This window comes from Simochromis diagramma, unplaced genomic scaffold, assembly GCF_900408965.1.
Source record: "Simochromis diagramma unplaced genomic scaffold, fSimDia1.1 OVJJ01000343.1, whole genome shotgun sequence".
NCBI classification, from domain to species: Eukaryota; Metazoa; Chordata; class Actinopteri; order Cichliformes; family Cichlidae; genus Simochromis; species Simochromis diagramma.
Genome location: NW_024386831.1, coordinates 2328520 through 2353992, shown reverse-complemented (window position 1 = coordinate 2353992; position 25473 = coordinate 2328520). Strand labels below are relative to the sequence as shown.

General features: G+C 39.1%; 1 protein-coding gene across 1 annotated transcript in view; it reads right to left on the bottom strand.

Moving 5' to 3' along the window:
* LOC120730878 (inactive dipeptidyl peptidase 10-like) overlaps positions 1-23438 on the bottom strand; it is a 246633-nt gene extending 223195 nt beyond the window's left edge. Inside the window, exon 1 of the mRNA XM_040027445.1 lies at positions 23144-23438. Coding sequence (XP_039883379.1) covers positions 23144-23203 — 60 coding nt within the window. The 5' untranslated portion in view covers positions 23204-23438. The remainder of the gene's footprint in view (positions 1-23143) is intronic.
* Between the last annotated feature and the right edge of the window lie 2035 nt (positions 23439-25473).

Genomic DNA, 25473 nt, shown 5'->3' with positions numbered 1-25473 from the left:
GAGCCAATATTGAAGTCTCTAAAATTTCTATTCTTTCTCAGAAAGGTTGAAGAAAATGATCCTCTACCTATATCCATCTATGGCACCACCAAAACCTTATCTGATGAGTTTATGGTCAGTCACTGATTTTACTTCTGAATGAATACAGCAGGATTTTCATTATGTACAGATCAGTTTTACAAAGGCACTTGCCCTCCACTAAATATATATAATATAAAGTGAGAGAAATAATTATTTGATGCCTTGCTGGACTTGTAAGTTTGCTTACCTACAACAAAATGAATAGTCTCTCATTTTTATGGTAGTTTCATTTTAAAGGAGAATCCAGAAAAAGAAATCACATTACATAAAAGTCATAAAAATGTAATCGAGTGAAAAAAGTATTTGATCCCCTACAACCCAGCCAGAATTCTGGCTCCCACAGACTCACCGTGTGGACCACAAGACCATCAGCAAGAGGCTGATGGTGACAAGTGTTCATGTGATTATTTAGAAATCAGTAAGAAATCAGTCTCAAACTTCATGCAACAATGGTTTCTCCACCAAGTACTAAGTTATATTTTAGTGCAGGCGTGGGGGAACTCCAGACCTCAAGGGCCGGTGTCATGCAGGCTTTAGATATCACCCTGGGTCAACACACGTAAATCAAACGATTAGTTCCTTACCAGGCCTCTGGAGAACTTCAAGACATGTTTAGGAGGTAATTTAGCCATTTGAATCAGCTGTGTTGGATCAATGACGCATCTAAAACCTGCAGGACACCAGCCCTTGAGTTCCCCCACCCCTGTTTTACAGGATAAAATATGTATTTCACTCAGTGACATACAAATGAATGTATAAAAATCCATTTTTTTCTGGATTTTTGGTTGATTTCTGTCTCTTTACCATGAAAAGTTCATTTCTTTGTAAGTGAGAAAACATTTGGTGGTTTGCAAGTGAGACTGAAGCACATATATTTGGTTGGTTTTGTGTTGGCTTTTTGCTCTTGATACCAATGACACAGACTAAACTTAATCTAATGAGGCTAAGCAAAAAGAGTCAATTAACAGTACTTTCACTTGCCATAGATATTATAACAGTTTGAACTTAAAACAGTTCGAAGTACTTTGTAAACCTGTCCAAAAGTGCGCGTAGTACTGAATAGCACCACTACAATACATATTTAAAAATATCCATCATGCCAAGACCTTGTAGGTTCAGTGAGTGAAAGTCAAGAACAAAAAAGAAAGTTCAAAGCCACCGCATTAAATAATTGAAATCATTCCAGCTGAATTTTTCCAACTCTCGGTCACTACCTCTGGCAGCCAACAGGGGCCAGCGGCTCTCTTTCTCGACAGTCTTTTGAAGACAGTCTCTTCTGCAGTGTGTACAACTCTGTGTGCAAGTTTGTATGTGGTTATGTGCAAGTGCACTTTTCTGTTTATTCTACTCAACTCATTATGTGCTGTCCCTATTATTGCAGCTGTGTCACTACACTGGAGTCGTGAATAAAGTAGCACACAACCGTTCATTAGTGTGTTGACACCTCCTCCCTCCCTTCTACTGTGTTACAGGGATGAGCTTTGGCTTCCTCCTCAGGCACATCAGTACAGCACTTTATACATACAAATGCGCAGAGCATGAACATAACACACTTTAGCAATAACTCCTTTCTCTCTCCCCAGAGTTCTTCGGCAGCCTGAGGCCACTGCAAAGGCAATGAGGAATACATTCATTTCACAGTCCAGGCTATTTTGTTCAGTGAATATCCAGACTGGGACTGCAAGACGTCCTTAATGTATTCTACATGCAGGTGCCTGGAAGCACTGACACCACATTTCTCTTAGCCGGTTAGAAAAGTAAAAAAGTTAAAGGGGTTGGTAAAAGGTTGCTTTAATTAAGCTTTAGGGTACTGACAAATGTCTAGTGATAAGTCAAACATCATCATCTGCGCTTATTGTCCATTACACTAGTTTTACAACCTACAGACCATATGTAATGTGATCTTAACCTAAAACACAATTATTATTCGCTTGCCAACGTCTGGAGATAACCCAAATATAAACCATCCTTTCCATGATGTGGGTATTACAAGTGTTAAAAGTTTAGTTGGGTTTACTTTACAGAAACAACTTGATTAGTGTTAGAAAAACCATCAAAAAACAAAAACAAAAAATAATAATAATATAGAGACTCGGCCTGTTGTGCCACCCATCTACCCCAACCTCCTCCATAATACAAAACTGTGATAATAACTACCACCGCTAAAGGGATTTGTCACTTTTTTTTATTACTAGGTTTGGGCCATTATTTACCCTTTTACATGCAGTGCGACAGAAAACCTAATACATGTAAGAAATATCTTTTAGTTTCTGAAACCAGGCTTCTTTAGCATGTGGCTAAAAAGCAGACAAACCTAATCCCTAAGTTGTGACTTGGTGGAAGCATTCCAAGCATACATATATGTAATGTAATTTTGCAAAAATAATTAAAAACAAATCTAAACCTGCCAATGGATCTATCAACTTTTATGTAAGTTATTAAAAATATGAAAGAAAAACCTTCACACTGAAGGGAGTACAGTTTTCATACACACTATTAATTGGCCAGGTTTTCACACACCGATGTCAAAGTGCAACACTAATCAACACCTTTTCTCTCAGGCAAATGAACAAGGGTAACAGAACAAAAACACCCCGGTTCCAAAGTACAGGTTTTTTAAAGGACTTCCCTCCACAAGAGCAGCTGTCCTCCGTGTTGAAACATTTCTTTGTCTAAAGCCTCCTCAACCAGGTGCAGCTATAACAATCACTGGGACAAAAACACTGTTCATCTTATATTCTGTTTAAAGTACAACCTTTCAGCAGATGGTGGGTACAGTTGGACAGATCAAATCTGTTGTTTTCAAGCCGAGAGCAGAGCGAAGCAAGACATTCTCCCACACAGACCCCCAAGAGGAAAAGGATCACGTCAGATAGTGCCGCAGGTTATCAGCTCTACCTTGACCAGCAGCCTGCACTTTAAGTCCTGACTGTGGGAGGTCAGGAGTTTCCTGAAAACATCGCTAATCACCACCGAAAATAAATAACGTTGTTGCAGGTTCAGTCGTTATATGTGGATGAATGCAACCTGACCTGCAAACATAAATATTAGTTCTTGAACAAAGTTTTTCAGGCAGAATATTTTCCCCCTGTTCATCAACCGAAGCTTGTTTTTATTTGAGGCAACAGTGTTACTGCTTACATCATCCTCCACTGATCCCCCTGCTGTCGATTAAACACTCAGCTACAAAAGAATTTCACATGCTATACCAAAATCAATGTTTTTACCGTCTCTGTTGAAGTAGTTTCGTCCCCAGGAGTGATCGCAAGGCTTAGTGAGAAATCAGTTACAAAATAAATCACTTAGATGTCCTTAATCTTCAGCAAGCAATCTGCGGAGCTCAGATCTTACATATCAAAAGAGCTGAGCTTACCAGTAAAGATGGGCATTTCAGACATAAATGCTGTTTGAGATTTACAGGGAACTATTTGAATATTTTTTACTCCTGAAATCTCTAAAATGACAGTCATACCTGTAGTATTGTGGGGTTTGTGGAGTTTGCACTAGACAATAGACATCTTTTTTTGTTTGGTTGGTTTCCAGAGCCTTCATGGCCTGCAATATTCTCCAGATGGTGCATCTAATCTCACCACACCGCAGCATGTGGTAGATTCTAACATCTTCTGTTTTTCTGGATTGCAAATTGTAAAAAAGGTTTTAAAAAATAAAATAAACATACATTCAAGGAGAAGCTGCAAAAATTGTTTGTGGGTTTTGTTTTGTTTTTTTTAAGTCGGTCAGTATTCAGATATTTGAAAATCATGAAATCCCTACTTACCACATTTTTGTGGCCTGTTCTTAATGTCTACTTCAGAGTACCTGCTCCAGGTCCCCACATAACACATCCAAATCTTCTGATCTGTTTCAAAAGCACCACAGACACCCTACAGTAAACATTGAAAGCTGTACACTTCTCACCCTGAATCATAGCCATCTTGGCTACATGGAAGAAGGGGAAGAATGCTTTAATAATTAAAACACACACACACACACCAAATATATAAAACAAAACATTGCTGACTAGCTGACCTAACATTTTTATCAGCCTATGACATTAATTTTGGTGTTGTGTTAAACTGTCAACTTCACTATAAAAGAATTTAGTGTAACAATCTTGGCACAGTCATTATCTTCATTTCTACCCTTGTCTAAATTCTTAAACTTCTTAAATAAGCATGTAGCATACAGGTGCCAACAAAAACAGTCCAATCCTAATGTCTACATGACGTCATCTGCTGGTTTCTAAAGCCCACACTTCAAAGCCTTGAAATGAGAGCGTCTATCATCCACATTTTAATGTTTTGAAACCGAATGCGACTTGAAAGGGGCGGCTACAGGTATTGCCCTCTGGTGGCCATTAAATAGAATGCAGATTTAAAGGACCTCTGTGCTGGTTTCAGTTTTTAGACCCAGAAGTCCATGGCTTTGGCTGACATAGAGATGCAGAGACTTTGAAGCTCTGTCCCATTAAGACCTTCGTGGTCTGCATTATGAAGGCTCTTCACAGGTATTTGCACCACTTTCTGCAGACTCTGCAAACCCTAGCTCTGTACCTCGTTATGAAGAAAAGACCAAAAGCACTACAATATGAGCGTTAGACAACCCAGACATTATAGGGGGAAAAAAAGATGTTTTCATGAAATCAGACCGATTTCTAATATAGCATATACTCCTATTTGTCTATTTCTCAAGGCTATTTTGACAAAAACAAGTACAATTATGATTTGACAATTAACTCTCTTCCAGTTCGCATTTCATTATTCTTCTGGTTTCTGCATTATACTTTAGGAGATGATATCAATTTATGTTTAGAATATTCTGTCCTAAAGGGATAACTCGACATTTATAAATTTTTGTCTCAGTGTCATCTTCTAAAATATAGATGAAAGGAATATTTTCTACCCGCCAGAACTAAAGTACTAAAGAAAACTACTTTTGAAATGTCACTGAATGCCTTTTAGGTCCACACTAACATTCGGAATAAAACCTTTCGAAATGTCTTTTATCACCAGGAGACAGTCCTTTCAGAGTTAGGTGGCCCTTAGCTGGTCATACCTGCAGTAACATCGGGACGACAACACATACTAATGCCAGTTCGTCTCCTGTGGTTCAGCTTTCTTTCCCACTGCATCATCTCTCTGGGAGAGTAAGTCTTTACTGTTAATAAACATTCCTGCAAAAGCGTATTCACAGCACATGCATCTACTGAGAACATTGTACTCCAGATGAAGTACAACAAAATGTGACATACCATTTGGGTAAGTGTATTGCTGGAAGTGTTTCAGGGAAACACATATCCCGCTTGTGAATGTGATGTGACCTTTACATAATGCTACTGCTTAAAAGGAATAGTTAAGCATTCTGCATTCTCAGTGAATTTTAATGTGCATTGGAATAGAACTTTAGAGTGCTTCATTAAAAAAGACCATGAAATTTGATATGAAGCTTTGGGTAAACATATTTACTGCTATGCCGAAATAGTCTCAGATGTTTTACGTGATGAAAGAACAGTTGAACAAGGCGTCTTTTAACTCGATATATTCAAGAGTGTTTGACAGCTGTCGAGTGATGAAAAGAGTGGAAGTTCGAAGGTAGGAAAAGATAAGTGCTGTTTTAAAAGAGATGTTAAATTAATGTATTGCATCAGCAGCCTGATGATCACAAATAACATACTTTGTTCTGCCTAAGGCATGAGAGCCACAGGTTGTCATCGTTCAGTAACTCAATATCAGAAAGGTCCTTTTCTTTAGTCCTAGGCAACAGATAAACTTCTCATCACCACTAGTTTGGCACCTGCCCTCTTCTTGGTTCATGTACCCACACCACAAATGTCCCCCTCAGCTTTAAACATCAAAACCTGGCAGAGTTCAGAGGCTGAAAACCACTGGACAGACTGCTGGCAAGCTGTGAAACAGATGGTTTCCCGCCTGACTGCTGAGCTCTGCCCACAGCCAGGCCAGTAACACCTGTTACACACACATGCACACATACATGGGTCTGGGTATCTTTGCTCAGACTGGATGAAAGGATGGAAGGGATAACTGGCAACTAAACCTAACTGTAAACTAAAATAACTTGATGTAATTCAGTCATCTTGCATTGCGTTTAAAAGCCTGAGAAAGTCGTCCGCATGCAATTAACTGCATTAACTTATGAGCACCTTACAGACTCCTTGTTTGTCAAAAACAATGAAATTTAAGTGTAAACTTAACTTCCAGTATGCCACATATGGATGCTTAAACAGGAACACTCAACATCAGAATTGAATCCAGTTAACTTTGCTAATAATGCTGTTATGGACCATAAGTTAACCCAAATTACAACATTTTCCCAATCCTAGTGTTTGGATCTAAACTTTATCAAGTACATTTGGTGCATAAGTAAAAGCTTTAGAAAGCAAGGGGTAGAAATGCAGCAAAATATGAACCCCAGTCCCCTGTCCAACGGATTTCCAGACAGTTCTGTGTGCTTATACGAACTTTGTGAGCATCGACTATTGCCGTGGCTAACATCCCCTTCTGCTTTCATCTCAAGCATCAGCATATTTGACAGGTTTCTAAAAACCAGTTAGTCAGCCACTCTCTGGGGTTCACTTCTCTTCCTTACAACTTCTTATTAAGCAATTTAATCCAAAAGCTGGATCTTGGTTGGAGCTGACCTGCTACAACCTGTTGGGGAGGTAAGCTGGGGCTTTTAGAAAGGTAAAAACTGCACCACTGTAAACAGGAGAGTTCGTTGGAGAAGAGAAAGTGAGAACACTATTTTTTAACAGCTGTCTGTTATGTTGAAAAGAGCGCTGATGAGCAGGGAGACTGAAAAGAAAACACTAAGCTAAAAGTCCCTAAAAGGGTCCATAGCTGTCATTTCTTTGAAAATATCTTTAAAATAAACTTCTCTGCTTCTAAAAATCCCTCCAAGCAAAAACCAGCATGCCAACAGTGTCTACAGGTGATGGAAATAATGACTTGGTTTTGGTTTGGTAGCTATAGTTAGCATCTGAGCTACAACTAATATCTCCACCTCTGTCTACACCTGCCATAAAACCCACACCTGTTTTTGTTTTTCACAGACTCACTATATGTGCAACATCAGACAGCCACCTTCATTCAAGAAGAGGCCGTGATAGCTGCAAATCAGCCCAGACACACTTTGGTGTTAGTGTCCTGCTGCTGATTAGAATAAAAACATTTGGATTTTGTTCTCGCCCATCAGGGGGCTCACTGCTTTTGCAAAGGAAATGGGCGACATGGCTGGCATACTAATGTGCTCACAGCAGTGTGGTTGGTTATTTCTGGGCTCATCCTCAAGTATAATTTCATCAAAACATTAAAACAGCAAACAGCTTTTTTTATTTTATTTTTTTTATTTTTACACACACACGCACACACACTCACTCACTCTTCAGCCCCCTGGAGAAGAAGCTGCTGTTTGACTCTATATTATTATGTATCCAGGAACAGCATTAAAAATAGTGTGTAAAGAAATTATCGATTTAAACTGAAAACACTCTTTTCTTTTATGTGTTATTTAAAAATTAGAAACATGGGGTCAAACAGTTATAGCATAATCCTCAGATCAACACGAGGGTGGAATTGTCCTAATTATACAGCAGGGATGCTGGAGTAGCAGCGTTTGTGGTGCCAGTGGTGTTGCACAAATCTCTAACACATCAAATCTCACTGTTAACAAGAAAAAGCCGGAACCGCGGCTGCTCCCTCCTCTCTGCACGAGGTCTCACTAGGCCGTGACCTCACTTCAAAAAGTTCTCCTCTGATTCACTCTGCCAGCTGTTCCCCTAATTATTATCTCCCAACTCCAAAAACACAACAGCTCTGTAAAGTCCAACGTCAACACTGCTGAGCAAATCCAACCAGAAGCCGACAAGAAGCCTTTCATCATCTGCTGACAAAATCCACTTTCTCCTGTTCACCTTTTACCTCGACAAAGAAAAGATTTGTTCTTTTTCCTCCGTGCTGCAAAGATGAAGTGAAACTTTAAGAAGTATCACCTGAAAATCTGATGTTTGTTGTTTTTCAAAGATGTATTTCAACTCAAGGTATCTGTAGATGCATTCTGACTGACAAACAGCTTAAGATTGAAGAGTGTAATTACGCGACACCACTACAGGTCATTGTGTTGAGGTGGTGACCCATAGGCAGGTTCACCAATCCTACTGTAAAAAATACTTCAACATAAGAATAAATAAATACACATATAAATTAAATATGTATGTTTAACTGGCCAAAAATTTCATTTAAGATATCCTTTCCTGGAACTTTAAAAAGTGGTTTCTGTGCCTGGAGCTACCAAAACTGTGCATTAAAACCGTTTTAGGAGACAGCATGCTGTTCATTGACGGAGTTACTGTAGAGAAACCAATGATTTTGACTCCAGAGGGAAGGCGCATTTTTTTCTCTCTTTTTTTAACATTTCCAACTGGAAACATTTTATTTCTATAGCACCAAATCACAACAACAGTTGCCTCAAGGTACTTTATATTGTAAGGTAAAGACTCTACTATAATACAAAGAAAACAGAAAACCCTAACAATCATATGACCCCCATGTGAGGAAACATCTTGGCAACAGTGGGAAGGAAAAACTCCCTTATAACAGGAAGTAATCTCCAGCAGTAAACCACCTTGAGATTTAAAAGTTTTTTAAAAAAAAGTCTAATTAAATATCAATGATATTGAAAGTTAATATACATAATTTTACATCTGTTAGATGTTCAAATTAATTTTTTTGTCAAATAGTTTTGTATTTGTAAATAAATTCACAAAGTCATTACTAGACAGAAGACAACAGCACTCTGACTTTTTGTCAGCCTGGCATCAGTGCTGAAGAGAAACCTAGGGTTGTTCTTATTTCCAATCAAGTGATACCAGGTCTAAAAATTCACCTGAAACTCAACAAATTTAATACAGCAACGATCAAGATGGAGGTGTGGTGGTTAGCATTATTGCCTCACAGCAAGAAGGTCCTTGAGATCTTTGCGTGATCTCCCTGAATCTGCTGAGGTTTTCTCTGGGTTCCATGGCTTCCTCTCACAGTCCAAACACATGCAGTTAATGGGGTTAGGTGAACTGGTGATTCTAAACTTCCTAAAGGTGTGAATATGGGTGGAAATGGTTGTTTGTCTCTGTTTTAGCCTGTGACAGACTGGTATGTGTGTATAATTGGCCTATGGTAGCAGTGATAGGCTTCAGTCCTCCTACAACCTCAAACTGGATAAAATTGTTTGCATTCAATGAGTTAATCCTGGCAGGTCACAAAGAATAGATTAATTCAGTGTATCTCAGTGTCTGCTTTCTTACCACACATCCTTTTAGTTTTTCTATTTAAGATGTCTTGTACTTCCCACCATTCCTCTACATCTGCTACTCAGCAACCTTCACATCACACCTCCTTCACATCTCCTCCTTTTCGTACTTTTTCTGTCTTAATCATTTTCATATTTGAGGTCTTGCTGCTGCTGTCTCTGCCTCCACATATGCACGTAGAAGGATGAGAAGGTCTCACACAGCAATACCAATAACTATAAGAATCCTGACCGCTTTAAAGCAAAAAAACACTCCAGAGGCAGCCACAAAATGGGGATGGGGATGAACTCTGCATTTCGGGTAATTTAGGCATCAGACTTTGACTAGAGAAAAGAACGTGGAGAAAAAAAGAATGGTGAATTGAAAGGGGAATTTATTTTTTTCCACTTTTCATATTGAGCCTAAAGCTGTCCTAAAGGTGCACTGAAATTCCTGGTAAGTTTAGTGTCTGAGTTTAGTGTTCATCAATTTATTATATTTAATTATTATATATAATATATAATTATATTTTTGCTCCAACATCATAGACTGCAAGCTACGATGAATTCCTTTGTAATTCATGGATTCAGCATTTATCTGTTTTTACAAGCCACACTCACTTCAGCCTACACAGATTTTATGGTCTTCTCACATCTGTGTGTACTTATGTGCGTCTTCATAAATCCCCTCTCAAAATTTGATTTAGTTCACTGCACTGATGCAACAACACTGTACAGGTCTTCAGGGGTTTTCAACCCGACCTGACACCTGAATCAGACTGGATCTCAGGTCAGCTCCCTGTTTTTAAATGTAGAAAATGTTTTCATTCTAATTCTTTTGTTTGTTTTAAACTTCCGTTGTTTTCATTCAAATTATTTTCTTTTCATTCTAGTTCCATTGTTTTGATTCAAATTCCTGTCTGTTCATTCTAATTCCGTTGTTTTCATTCAAATTCCATTCATTTCATTCTAATTCCGTTCATTTCATTGAAATTCTGTTGTTTTCATTCAAATGCTGTTGTTTTCATTCTAATTCTTCTCTTTTTATTCAAATTCTATTGTTTGTTTTAGAATTCTGTTGCTTTCATTCAAACTCTGTTCTGTACATTCTAATTCTAGTTCACAACAGAATTTGTGAACAAACAATGGAATTTCAATTAATACAATGGAAATAGAAAGATAAGAACAGAATTTGAATGAAAATAACAGAATATGATCAAAAATAAAAGAATTAGAATGAAAACAACGCAATTTGGATGAAAACAACGGAATTAGAATGAACCGAACAGAATTTGAATCAAAACAATGGAATTAGAATGTATAGAACAGAGTTTGAATGAAAACAACACAATTCTAAAACAAACAATAGAATTAGAATAAAAAGAGTAGAATTTGAATGAAAACAAAAGTATTTGAATGAAAACAATGGAATTTCAATGAACAGAATAGAATTTGAGAACAAACAAAGGAATTTGAAAGAAAACAACAGAATTTGGATGAACAGAACAGAATTTGATCAAAAACCAAAGAATTTGAACGAAAACAACGGAATTAGAATGAAAACAACGGAATTTGAAAACAAACAATGGAATAAAATGAAGAAAGAAAAAAAGAAAAAAAAAATGTAGAAAATGTTCAAGAAATGGTTTTCGTTTTGCTGCCACAGATCTGCCAGGCACCAGTTTACCTGTGTGGATCCAAATAGACCATATCATCTTCTTTCATGTATAATGAGGACTTCATTTATAATTTATCAATGTTAAAAGATGATTATTCCATCTGGTGTAGAAGGTCTGGCAGTTTCGTCTTTGAAATATGTAAATAAATTGTTTTAGTTTCCATGATTTCATATTAGCTCATTATGTAAGGATCTGTTCTGGTCTACTGCATGAAGGATTAAGTCCAATTATCCTTGAATATCGGGTCTGGCTGTGCTTTGGTCTCACTCAGATCAGGTTTCTCTTTTTTTGAAAATTAATGTATTCATATCAGGTTTCAGTAGGTTTTCCATGTGTCCCTTCTGGATCAGGTTCAAACATTCATTCATACATAATCTTATGTATGAAAAATTAACATGAACATAGTAAGTACTGGAACCATTGTATTCATTTCCAGCTTCAAATCAACTCTACTACAGCAGCTTAGCATGATTCATGGCTCAATATCATTCATATCTATCTTACTGTATCCTGGACCTCTGAAGGCCCTTCTCCAAAGGCCCACCTTCTTCTGATTGCTCCATCTTTTGCCAAGCAGAACATAGTTTCTTTCATCAGTAAGAGGAGGACGCAGTAACCACAAGCACTATTTTTCTCTCTTGATTTGAAATGGAAACTTCTCAGTTCCAGCCATGTGTGCTTGAGCCCAAATCTGGTTCGTATGAGAATGGACATCATAAACTGCTTATGAGGTTCTTACTGGGGGACATAATGGTGGATTTAGACTTTCAAATACAATACTTTTCAAATTTAAATATCTTCAGTTAAGAAATGCCAAAGGCAATATAGCGAGTAAAATGTTCTTGTGATCATGTTAAGTGTTAAGTGACTGTGCTGCATCTCCCTGTAATGTTTCTTATGAGTGGTTTAATAGAAAATAGCTGCAAGTGGTATGAAATAAAAAAGAAAAGAAAAGAAAAACATGTGACTGATATGATGGTAGTTATAGCTTGTTTATTGGACTTACCTTTATAGATGTAACAGCCCATTCTCTTAGCATTATCCAAACCGCTACTCCAGCTTTATTCTGGCCATCTTTGCACCCTGTTTGTGCAGTTATTCTGAATCACCCATCTAAATGAATAGGGCGTCGGCCATAACTTTTATTTCAGTGGTCAGGAGAACACACGTATCACCGCTTCTTTATTGCCTCAGTTCATTTTACTGGCTTGATTAACTTGAACGATCTGACCTTAAGGTAAATTTGCTGGGAAGAGTGTGGCTTTGTGTCAACATACTTCAATGCTGCAGAACAGAAACTGCTAAAGCATTTGCTTTTATAGATGTATGCACACTTACTGATAATCAGTTAATCAAAAGCCACTGATTAGTATCACCTGTCTGCTACTAACTTGTACTTGTACTTAGTTTTTCCCAGGAGTACATAGTGTTCTGTTAATAACCTTGTGTTTTAATATTTACGTTTCTTATGTTTAATAGGAGTAGAATTGGAAACTAAATGTGTGACAGAAAATAAAAGAAAAGCAGAACATGTTCACTATAAAAAAGTGACATTTACATGTCTGAGAATGCTGCCATTCCTGTTCTACAGCATGTTATATTTAACATAGGGATTAACTGCAAAGTTTGCTTTCAGTTGATGATTTCCGAAAAATAACACAAAGTCAGATCCATGTTTCCAAACATTTCTTCCAAAAAAACAAAAACGGGACAGCCAGATAAGACGAAAGCATGTGGTACAACCATATGGAGACAGCACAAAAGATGAAAATAATAAAGCAAACAAAAACAAACAACACCTGCGGAATAATATGAACACCTACAGTCTGCCTTATGGAGAGTTTTCATAAAGCATCAAAAAATAATTTACCGCCATATGGGTTCCACTTTAGACACTTTAGATCTGTAAATCTAAAGATTTTCTTCATCCTAATCACCAAACCGTTACATGACATCCCACCTGCCATTCTCCACTCCAACAAAAACTTACTTTCTTTAATATTGCAGATGATCATTACCACTAAAAAGATTTGTATAATTTTCTGTGCAGCGACAGTGTTTTCCCTCATTATGTTACTCTCACACTGCACCTCAAGATTCACTTTCATGATATATCTATGGCTTTTAATTTGACTGCACAGCGGGCTGTAAAGCCTATTTGTCCCTGAGATAATCTCTCAGACTGACTTTAATTCATCTTGCAGACACATAAATACATTTACAGGAATAATGGAAGATTATTATTGGAAAAAAAAAAAAAACTGTGAAACTTTTTGTTTTAATGAAGTCTCTAAATGGTATTTTCTCTTGCACTGCATTCTCATTTCTAGCACACATTTAAACTCAGAAGAAACTGAGAATGAGTGAACTCAATCTTTCTGATTGTGTTTTCAAAAGAGAAACATTTAATTTCTGAAACCATTAATCACCAAGAACACTGAGCTCTTTTTGGAAAATGTGACCTCCAAGAAAACCTCTCTGGCTCAGGGAAGATCTTTTACTCATTTCACTCTTTCATCCTTAAGTTTTTCAGCCTGTTTTTGCTTTTTCTGCAATAACAAAACAAAACAAAACGATTTCTGTTAAGAGCTGCTCATGAGATATTCAAGTTTGAGGTCATAACACATCATTAAACACTCTATAGGTCCCATGAGTGCGAGTTTAATTATAAATGTTATTTTATCCCCCCCCTTTTTTTTTTTCTTTACAGGGACAAATAAAGTTTCTCAGGAGAAAACACTCTTATGCAAATGAGTGTCAGACATGTCTCAACCACAAAACAAATTAGGGACACATCTATCACATGCTGTATTCCTCAGCGAGGCTGGGGACTGAGAGGTGTACTCGGAGGGGAGAATATATTGAGATCAGCTGGCATAGCTCTGTAATTTATAGACTCACTGACTCAAGAGCCAATGCAATCATTCTTATGAGACTGATTCCAGCAATCTATCACGCGCAGAGCGAGCCGGTCCCGAGCAGTTTTTAAAGACTGTTTATGTGATATATCTTCTGAACAGGGGAACGCCTCGCAGGTTCAATAACCTGCTGGCTGAGTTGTCGAGCATCCATGGTACTGAGTTACTGAGATGAGAGCCGTCGGTGCCGTTTGCTGGCGGAGTGACTGCAAACAATGCTCCAGGCAGAAATGCAAGCTCAGAAGGAAATTCTGTGCATGCTGCTGTGTATATTTAATGTGAAATGTAACTGAAAGTGAGATGTTTTGGAATTTGATATTTTGTTTATCCAAGAAACATTTTTGTTTTTGTTTCTAGTCTCTGTGAATATTCTGAATCATTTGGTAATTGTCTAGCTTTCAAAGCACAAACACATTATGCAATACAGAGCAACCAGCAGTAATCGAGCCAGCATCACTTGAACTGTTGAATAAATGAAACATCTGCTGGGATTTGGCTTTTCACATGGAAGGCAGACACTATGAAAGATAGACAAGTTTCACATTAAACAGTTCAATGACTTCTCTGAAGTAGACCCCCCCTCCCCAACTTAAGCCAGAGTTTGATTACTGCTCAGCGTCTCAACATTGTCCTCATTACTTATCTTTAAAATCGGACTGGCTTTCACTTCAGCTGCAGCAAAAGAACTTGTCAAAGTACTTTATCTGAAATGGGGCGCTGTGTGAGCTGGATCAAAGCACGTCAGTGTTTAAACTCCCAATATATCTCCAGTGGGGAAATGAAAACTATTTTGAGAACAGGCAGTATTCATGGTTGACATGACAGACTATGCTGAACGTTTTTTTCCTCCACTTGGCCGGTGTAATGTGGAGCAAGTGATTTAATATCACTGGGGTTGCGTTCCAAATAATGATTTTCACAATGAGACTCATCATTGCAATTTGCAGTCGATAAAAACTGGTAAGCCGCAATGAAATTAACTCTCTAAAGAGACAGCCCAGTCAAATATGGACCCGGAGATATGACAGTGCTGTGCAAACATCTGGAGCCACCCCTCTTTTTTTTTTATTTTACTTTCAAGGAGCCAGACTTTGATGCAATATTTAAAGTGGCCTTGTGCAATAGTTTTCCAGACTTTCCAGGTCTTTCAAAGGTTTTCTTTGGACAGTGGTTGCTTTTACACATATTTTCTATCCAGTCCTTGTATCTTGTTTTTAGTTTGTTTGTTAGTAAAGCCACTTAACACTGACCTGTGAATCATTCAAGTAGAAAAAGAGAACATAGTTTAAAAGACATAAATATACTGAAGGTATATAGCAACAATAGCTTGCTGAAGGATGGAACAAAAGGCAGCAAACAGTCAAAGAAAAGCTTTGGATGTCCTTCAAGAAGCTTGGAGAACTATTCCTGAAGACTGCTTAAAGAAATTACAAGACAGCTGTCTAAGAGAGCTCAGGCTGTGTTAAAGAATAAAGGTGGTCATCGAAATATTGACTTTCAAGCTCCGATCAACTTTTAAACTTTGTGTTTCCACTGACGCTTATACATTTCAATAAACTGTTGCAGCAATATTTTATTTTCATGCAAAAATTAAAGAAATAAGACGTGGCTCAGTCTGTATTGCTGCACAGTACTATATCTTTTTTTTTTTTTTATCCGAGATTGAAATTTATTTCTGAATGTCTTTGGTCAGTGACAGATGTGCAGCTCTAAAACAGTTGAGCTTCAGAATCAGCTCATACTTGTGATGTGGCTTGGGCTTTGTTTGCGAATCTAAAGCCAAACACCACTGTGTCCAAGCCAAAAGAAGGTGAATCAGATCCAAGTTCACTGTGCGCACCAGAAACAATCTGAAATTAGCACCAGTGCTGGAAACAGACTGCAGATGACCTTGAAACTGTTCAAATCTCAATCAGGTATTGCTTAGTTTTTTATGGGAGTACTTTAGAACTTAATAATCACAGCGCATGACACAATATGTGTGACAGAAATCAGTGTGTAGGTTCAGAATATCAGACATTTACAGGTTTTTGTCTATTTTTCATAAAGAGTTTCATGCATTGTGGCTCAGAAACTCTATTCAGTCATCTTTCTCTCTAGGCTGATGTTTTCATCCAGCAGACTCTTATTTACTGTAGACACTGTTTGTGCCCACAGCTTAAAGACTCGTGTCACTTTAATTTTAAGTTCCAGGCTTTTTGTCACTCAAGAAGCATAAGTGATGTGACTATAAATGGCTTGAAGGTAGTGGGTGTCAGATACAGCTGCACACTCACACTCAGATCTACTTTATCTTGTCATCATGAAACAGTATCCTAAAATTGGGATTTCAGAGAAAGAGACTCAGTCCTTTGGCACTTACTTAAAACTGTCACTCTTGCCCAAACTTTCTGTCGAGATCCCTACTGAGTGAAGTTAGTTCAAGTCCACGGTGTAACAGCACAGCCGGAGAAATATAGCGCCTTCTTTTTTACGACCTTGTGCACTGATGTATGCGGCAGGAGAGGAGCACTGACACAGCTCCCTGCCTCTCTGACAATCCCGGTTTATAACTGCAGCCTGCATGTGGGTGGACCTGACACTTCCAAAGATCGCTGATGGCACGAGCTTTAGCCAGCCATGTTAAACTTGGTGAGACCACAGGATCTAAGGCCCACGAAAAATCTGCTGCTTCATTCCTAATTGGATTTTTTTTATCTTGGCTCGTGGCATAAGGACACAGCTATGTTACGAAGAGGGCACATTTAAGAGGATGATAAAAAGCCGTTAAGACCTCTGTGCCACTCGACGGGGGTTAGACATGGGAGAGATTAGATGGCGAGGTTTGCGCAACACAGATGAGTTCTGGAGTACTTAATCCTGTCTATGATCCCTGCTTGTTTCACTGATTATTGAGACAGGTTCATTGAGAGGTGAAAGCAAAGAGCATCAAGCTGATCTGGAGCAGATGCCTCGGGGTGTCTGACACTCCGGGCTGTTGTTCACCACAGTTATAATGTGCAGCGGTTTTAAACAATAGAGAGCGTAAATGCCTCCTCAGCTCAGAATCTCCCAAAGAAACAGAGAAAGGGAAAGTGTGAAAAGAGAAAAGCATTGCTCGGTGACGTTCAGAAAGCAGATTCTCCCGCAAACCATCAGGGCATTCGTACACAGCAGCTCTCCATGCAACAGAAGATATGGGTGAACCTTCTCATGAAATCTAATTCAAGCTCTGTTTGCTATCACTGTAAGACAACCCAAAAATAGTTTGTCTGTTCCTGTAGAATACCAGGGTTTTGAAATGTAACATTTACTTTGAGAGTGTCTTTTTCTTTTATTTATCATTATGATCGTGGCTCAAGAGTTGGCAGTTCGTCTTGTAATCGGAAGGTTGCCGGTCCGAGCCCTGGCTACGACAGTCTCGGTCGTTGTGTCCCTGGGCAAGACACTTCACCCGTTGCCTACTGGTAGTGGTCAGAGGGCCCGGTGGCACCAGTGTCCGGCAGCCTCGCCCCTGTCAGTGCGCCCCAGGGCAGCTGTGGCTACAATGTAGCTGCCATCACCAGTGTGTGAATGTGTGTGAATGACTGAATGTAGTATAAAGTGTTTTGGGGTCCTTAGGGACTAAGTAAAGCGCTATACAAATACAGGCCATTTACCATGTCAGTGCATGCTACTCTATTTCTAATGATGATGTTGGGCAGTGGCCCTACAGCTACCGGTGCTAACTTTGTAGCCATTGAGTCACCCTAGTTAGGACAACTAACGTTATAACACACACTAACAGAATCTAAACAGCCCACATTTATTAGCTATGCCTGAGGACTGTATATAACAGATGTACAAAGCAGAGGTTACCATGATTTCACTCACTACTCTGTAGGCTCTACATTTTGAAGCCTCATTATTAGCCCTTGGCTTCCACCATTTTGTTTTGTTAGAGCCAAACTGCATGATAATTAGAGGATAAGATGGAGTGATGGGTTATCTACAGACTGTAGCAAGCTTAGATAGCAAGCTGCATCCATAAAGTGTACGCAATGTAAAGATGCATATGGCTGCCAATTATTGCTGAGTGACAGACCACAAGTGACACAACAAAACCTCTGATGGTGTGAAGCAGGTCATAATCTTTATCGAATTTAAAAAAAAAAAAATCCTGTGTGTTCTTCTCATGCTCTATTTTTTTTTTTTTTTTTTAAATCTGTGGTGTTTGGGGATTTTTTTCTCTTCTCTGTATCCTGGTGAACTCCACTGTTGCCCCCTTCCCGGTTCCAGCCTACTTGTCAACCAATTAGCTTTCAACTGATGCAAAACATCATCCACATTGAGTACCATGTAGTTTGGAGGACTGCATGTAAGCATGTTTCCAGTGGTTGAAAACCCCTGTCCGTAGACTCTCTGTAGGCAAATACTTCCAAAAATGGACACACTCATGGTAGCATAAATTAAACATTCTATCTTTCCTTTTCTTCTTTTCAGACTGTATTTCAATCTGAACAAATTAAAGTGAGCTGAACGCCTGCCCACTCTGTTTACTTTGCACTGGCTGCAAACACCAGATGACTTTCTGATTACATTCATCAACCCTGATTGGTTTAAATCAGTGAGTGACTCCTAAATGACTCTCCCCATCCTAGTGACAGCTTGTAGATACTTCAAGTCAAATGGAAAAGATGGGTGGCTCCAGTCTGACTGGCTGCATGAGTGAATAAAATGCATGATATAAGTGGAGGTATGTTATGACACTCTAGTATCAAACCTCTTAATGTGAAATGTTGTATTGTCAGTTAAAACTAAGCTAAAAATGTTTAAATCCAACCCCAGAAAACAACCCCACAAGTGTTTTGTACAAGGTCTAAAAAGCCCAGAATTGTGGATGTCACACAGTGGAAATTTGTGTTTTTATGTTTTATCAATCTGTGTGTTGGTACATAGTGTTGATTTTATTTGCATGGTTTTATTGTGATATTTATATTGCATGTTTGTTTATTGATATTTATACTGCATGGTTTTATCCTCATATTTATATTATGTGTGTTATGGACTAAACAGATAATTGTAGGCACCTGTGAGGTGGGGGCGTTCCCCAAGGTGGCCTATCAGCCACCAGGTTGACCTGTTAAAGGGGATGGTGAGCGCAGAGACAAAAGAAGAGAGGAGTGACGCACGAAGGGTGAGGAGGAGAAAAAGGAACGCGTGCAACCCCGCACGTGTGTGGAACGAACTGCTGCCTGACTGTGGGGCGCCGCGAGTTGTTCGGCGATCCAGTCCTAACGGCAGGAACGGCAACAGTGGGTGGCGATGGCTGCAATGCACAACAGGGCAGGGATGCCCTTCTGCCTGCATCTGACGGTGAGACGAGGGAGGCCGTGTTCAGGTGTGGAGTGGGGCGGGACTGTGTGGCGACGCGCTGTCAGGAGGAGACAGGTCTGCGATAGGAGCCTCCTCCATGGTCTGCTGCTGACGAGTTTTACCATACTGGAAGAGAAGTTCCTCTCCTGTCTCTTTCATATAAGGACCATTCGCCCATGTGTGGCTGGACTGTGGGATTATGGGACTATGGGAGGGTAATTTTAGTATATGGAAAACATGTTTTAGCCTTGTTTTAATAGTGTATAGTTATTTCTGCCGGCAGGGTTTTTAGCGGGTTGCAACACTACTTTTATTGTATACGGGGAATTTTGTCTTGTATTTGTGACTCTGGCTGTGTTTTTTATTATGGAAATAAATGGTGTTTGAAGCCATCTTAGTTTCTGTGCCCTGAGCGCTGACCCGCTCACTCCCCTTTTCGCTTGTATGTATACCAGACGTGGTGGTGGTGAAGATTTAGGTCCACCAGTCTTAGCGGCTACATAATTTTGGCGCTGTCGACAGGATACAAGTTTGGGGAGCAGGGTTCAGCAATCGGGGTACAGATATAGATGATAGAATGCAAAGCCAAGTGTTTAAATCAGTTACCCTCGCTGAGGGTTGTGAGCAAGGGGTGTACATGTTTACCTCTTGCAGCAGTGTCACCACTTTCAGAAGACTAAATCGATAATATACCCTGCTTCTCCAATATACTTACTTGTAATCAAATATTCTGATTTTCTTGAGGGCCCTCTGCTTTTATTTTGGTCTGCGCCATCCCGCTCCAAGAAATCCTGAAAATGCCTCGTACATCCACCCCAACTAGCATTACTCTGTTGTTAGGAATTGTGTCCAGCCTCTTGTCTCCAACCCAGCATGACCTGACAGGCTGTCAGTGTAGAAAACACAGCAACAGTGCATATGCTGAGAAAAATAAACTGGTGTATGTGCTGTACTCCACTTGTGCCCAGTGTGCCAGATAGGGGTGATCTCAATTTCAGTTAGACTATGTTATGTAATTCTGAGTCATGTCAGACTGCAGTGGATGTGTGGTGATTAGACTGTGCGATTGGACATAGCAGGAAAAGTGCAAATCTAATTAATCACACAGTTGAAGGCTCGGTTTAGTGAAGTCCCGGCACTCCAGGATCTGGGTGGAGACTGAAGCACAATAGTACAGCATCCCACTGTGATCATTAAAACACCTGTGCTTCTTTGGTTTTGGCGTGTCAAAGGTATATCAAAGTGCTACCACCTCGACCCATCTATCTGTGCCACTGTGGTGTTTGTAAAATTCACTTTTGATCCCTTTTTGTTTGCCATCTCATGCCGGTCAGTGTATTGTGCATTATTTCTTGCAAACTCGTTATTTGGATTGTAGACAATTATCCAGCAGCGTTTGTATTCACAGATCAACATATTTCTTTCACTTGCAGCTTCTTACATTTTTTTAATGTAGTTCAGCAAAGAAAACTGGCTATTGGGTATTATGCTTTCTAGCGTGCACATGTGGAACATGAACACACACACACACACACACACACACACACACACACACACACACACACACACACACACACACACACACACACACACACACACCTCCTGTTGTGGTATAAGACCAAGTCCAGTGACCATGTGCCGGTCTGCAGCCCGCAGCATGAACTGGCCTTTCTAACCACGCTTCTCATATCAGATACACTGCTTCACTGGGTTCATCGCTGAGCTTTGGTAAAGTAGTGACATTTTCAGTTATATGCACCAGGTTTCCCCTCATTTGACTCATAGCATGGAGAAAACTTCACAATCTTCCATAGATCTCTGCACTGAATCTGAGCGTAATAACTGACAGAAAGCATAAGCAAATCTGCAGACAAACAGGACTCAAGTGAACCAGTTTCCTTTATTGGTACTTATTGTAAATTCATGTTTTAAAATTCTTTAAAAACTAAACACCAATAACAGAAGGTACATAGAAGACTGTTTTGACTTTATTTTAAAAAATATCTGTGTGTTGTGTTTAAGAGACACCAACTGAAGTTGACCAAGAGCCTGGCTGTACTTTCTCACAATAGTAGTATAGACCACTAGATGGTGTACTGAGTCATTCTAACCTTTATTTATCAAGGAAAATTAACAGTTATATTTTGACAGCATTTACCTGGGAAAAGGCAAAGCTTCTTGAGAGAATGGGGATAAAGCTAAAAGAAGAATTTTCTAGTAGGCTAACTGGTGTTACATGTAACTACAGCTCAGGCCTACAGTAGTTCAACTTCTGTTGTTACTTCTTCAAAACAATAAAGACTGAAGTATTTTTGTATCTGAGCGTTGATTAGCATTGATCAATTAATTTACAAAAAATTTGAATTTACAGTAAGTACCTTTAAATCATGTTTAAACTCAGATTGCCAGTATGTGAAGAAACAATTTGAAAAATTGGTTTTTCACCAACCAACCACATAATTAAAAGTCTTGCCGAAGATAACATTTCAAATTTAAAGAACTAGAGTACTGTATTTGAATTTTGAGCAGTCCTGAACTCAGCTGGGTGCATCCCATTATGCCCTTCCTCCAAAAGGTAGAAAAAAAACGTGACAGCAGCAGCCTCATTTTGAACACAGCACAGTGGCTTTTATGAGCATCCTGCACTGAGCTCCATCAGCAGCACAAAGCCACATGACACACAAGAGTTGGCTTCAGCTCAACAGTCCCGGAGAAGGAAACGGCACCAGGTGCACACAGTATATGATGGCTGCCTGAGACTGGTGAAATACCTCAAGAATTCAATTAAAAATATTTTTTTTTTTTCCACAAAATGTTTCATTCAAAAGTTGAAGTTGGGTAATTCCAAACACTCGGCCTTGTATTCCTAAATTGCTCGCCTTTGGGACAGTAGGAAGGAGGATCGATAAATTTGCCCCAAGCTAAATTTCTCTGGTGGGACTTGGAGGTTGAAAAGTGATGCAGAACCCGCGGCAAAATCGATACCGAGCTGTTGAGTCACACACAAACGCAGGCGCGTGCGCGCGCACACATGCGTGCTGCATGAGAAGCAACCCCTCACACACACACCGACACACACACATTTCACACTCCTTCAACCCAGATTTAGGTGCGCTATACGAAGACAATGCGGATGCCGCCGAGCGAAGACGTTTCTCGATCGTGACTGGAAAAGAAAACGCCGCTATCCCTTCTCTCGCTCTTTCTCTCTCTCTCTTTCTTTCTTTCTTTCTGTCTTGATTTCACGTTTACGAGCTGGCACTTCTTACTCCCCCCCTTCCAGAAGGTTTAAAATCAATTTGTTTGTCCCGACAACAGGTCGGGATTCGGGATGATCTCCCGGGACCGTGCACAGGTAAAGTTAAGCACCTTCAAAGGCACAAATGTTCACATTTTTTCCTCACCAACCACCTTAAAGTCCGAAGGGATATCCTCTAATTTACTGTCAGCACATACAGACAAAATAAGAACAAGAAGCACCACGTGATATGAATGAAATCTCGCCACTGCGCCAATGTGTGACTCTTCATCCAAGGCATTCAAACTGGACGTCTCTCGTTCAAACCCAGCCACTGGAGTCCTGTTATCTTTCTTTCTTTTATATCTGAATGTCTCATAAAGGAACATTATTTAATAACTCGATGTTGCTGTAACGGGGATGCTCACGCGTATATCCCCTAACCATCTCCAAAGTGCTGTGCGTCAATGCGCATCCCCGCTCGCCAAACCCTCACTGAAGTTTGGAGCTGTCACGGAGCTCCTGCCGACAAACAGTTCAATAAATTACCAATAAGTTCACCGCGGCGAACAAGAATAATCCATACAACTCACCTTGATGGCCTTTGTAGACTGGCATTTCACTTGATGCGATACGGTGGCGGTTTGGTTCATCTTGGGACACAGACACAAACTGTCCTCCTATCCAAGTGAGACAAAACAGCCGAGAAAAGAATCAAAGCAAACCCTCCTGCAGGTGCAACTCTACAGCCAAGGATGCTCACTGTTTTCGCTCTTTGTTTGCCGTGCGGTGGAAGCGCGCAACCGCATTTGAAGGCACTGCATGTGCCTCGCGCAGCGCGGTATGTAGGTAGGTATGTGCACAAATGACCGGTGGTGGCTGGTGACCAGGGGCGGCTGCAGAAAAATCTGAAAGGGGTGGCGAAGGTGAAAACCTCGGATGTATCACAACATCATTATTACAGAATAATTTACTTCATGTCTGTTGGAGGTTTGCCAAACTGACAGATTTTTTTTTTTTTTTAAATCAACAATGTGGCTAAAAACACCACAAAGCAGGCAAGTAATACCCATATACATGCACTGTGCATATGCACTTAAAATACCACCATGTAACTGTTTGACAGTGTGTCTGACTGGCAATATTTTATATATTATGTGTTACTCCCAAAAATTAATATTAGTCCATACAGCTCCTTCATCTTTTGGGATATAAGGCTACTTTTTTTCAGCACACATTTTCACAAAGACAGTATTCAGCATGATCTCAGTGAGCAGCTGCACAGCATCTTCTCTGGTGTCATGTAGACAGTCAATAACCATAAGACGTAGAAGGAAAAGGAGGAAGAGGTCAGATACGTTTTCTCTTTTATAGTACCTCTGAAATCATCCTACAACAAAGATACGCAAAAGTATGCAAAAAGGTTCTGAGAAGGAACATAATTCTTGCTGAAACACATCTTAACCCTGTGAAACAATGCAAAATAATTTTTTGAAACTAGGTGTTTGTTAAACCTTAAAAAAGTTATTTTCTTTTTTTTTTTTATCATTTTTGTTACATTAGGGAATTTATATTAATTGTTCAATTTGTTGCTTAAAGGTAGGTTTATTGTGCAATTTGACACTGATGATGTAAAGGTCTCAAAAACTCACAAAAATAAAATATCATACACAGGATTAAATGTCTCCTGTAAACTGCAACTGAGCAAAAAATTCAGTTATTTTATCTTAAGCTCAGTTTCACTTTACAGCTACAGTTGATTCTTCACAAATGCACCCTGGATGCCTTTAATTTGCCATTAAGTGGGCACAGCAGGCTAAACATAGCAGCTTTATTATATTGTGCCCCAGAGTCAAATAAACCAACCAGCATCAGAATGCAACATATGCCCATGTTTGCTATACATCAATTAATTAGCAGTAATCTGATTAAGCATAAACGTGGTCAGGTGCACCATGTAAGCATAATATCCGCAAAAATTAATAAACTAAATGGAATTAGATTGTCTCAGTGTGATGTGTAAATCACTGTAGTATATGCTGTCCACACGTTTTTAAATAAGTTAACTATTCATTGTACATAATTTTTTTCTTCTGTTGCTCTTATGTCATGATTGCTATATGAGTTTAGTTTAGCAATGTAGCAGCTGTTCTTTCTGTGGCCTCAAACCTTTACGCTTTGACAGTGCACTTTAAAAGCCTACACAGAGAAATAAAACATCATTTGAAAATAACATACATTATGACAACACACATACATACAACGATCCAAACGTCTCAGTAATTTTTTTTTTATCTGTGATTAAGAGTCAGGGCAAATAGATTTTGTTTTGAAGTTGATTTTTTTTAGTTTTATTGTACTCGTTTCTTGTGTTATCTGTTTTGGTTGTGAATGCCCTTCCTTCATAGTCTGACACAATTTAGCTCAATTGATTTGTTTTGTGGGTGAAAAAAATAAATAATCGTACCCATGTACCGTGTCTGGTCGAACAATCATGTCTGTTTGCACTAAAGTAGACATTTTTGTACAAAATAACTGGCTTTTTTGCAACAATAAACACAAGAGTAAATTGTTTGTTTTACAGCTAAACAGTCAAGACATTTATGCATCATTGCAGTTTGTTCTATACCCACAACAAAGGACAACAAATGCTGCTCTGTTTTGTATCATTTGCAATTTTTAAACTCAATACTAGATCAAAATAGATTTTGGTGTCAAAAGGTTTGCACATCTTTTGGCTGCAGAAATACCATTTTCTATTTTAGCAGCCACATAATTCACATGTTCTTTCCAGGATTTTTATCTGGGATTGAACCCAGGAACTTTGTCTCATGGACTTTGATCAGCAAAGATCATTAACAGAAACACTTTTAGAATGGTTAGCACCAAATGTAATGCTGCTTGTCACAGATGTATTCAAAAT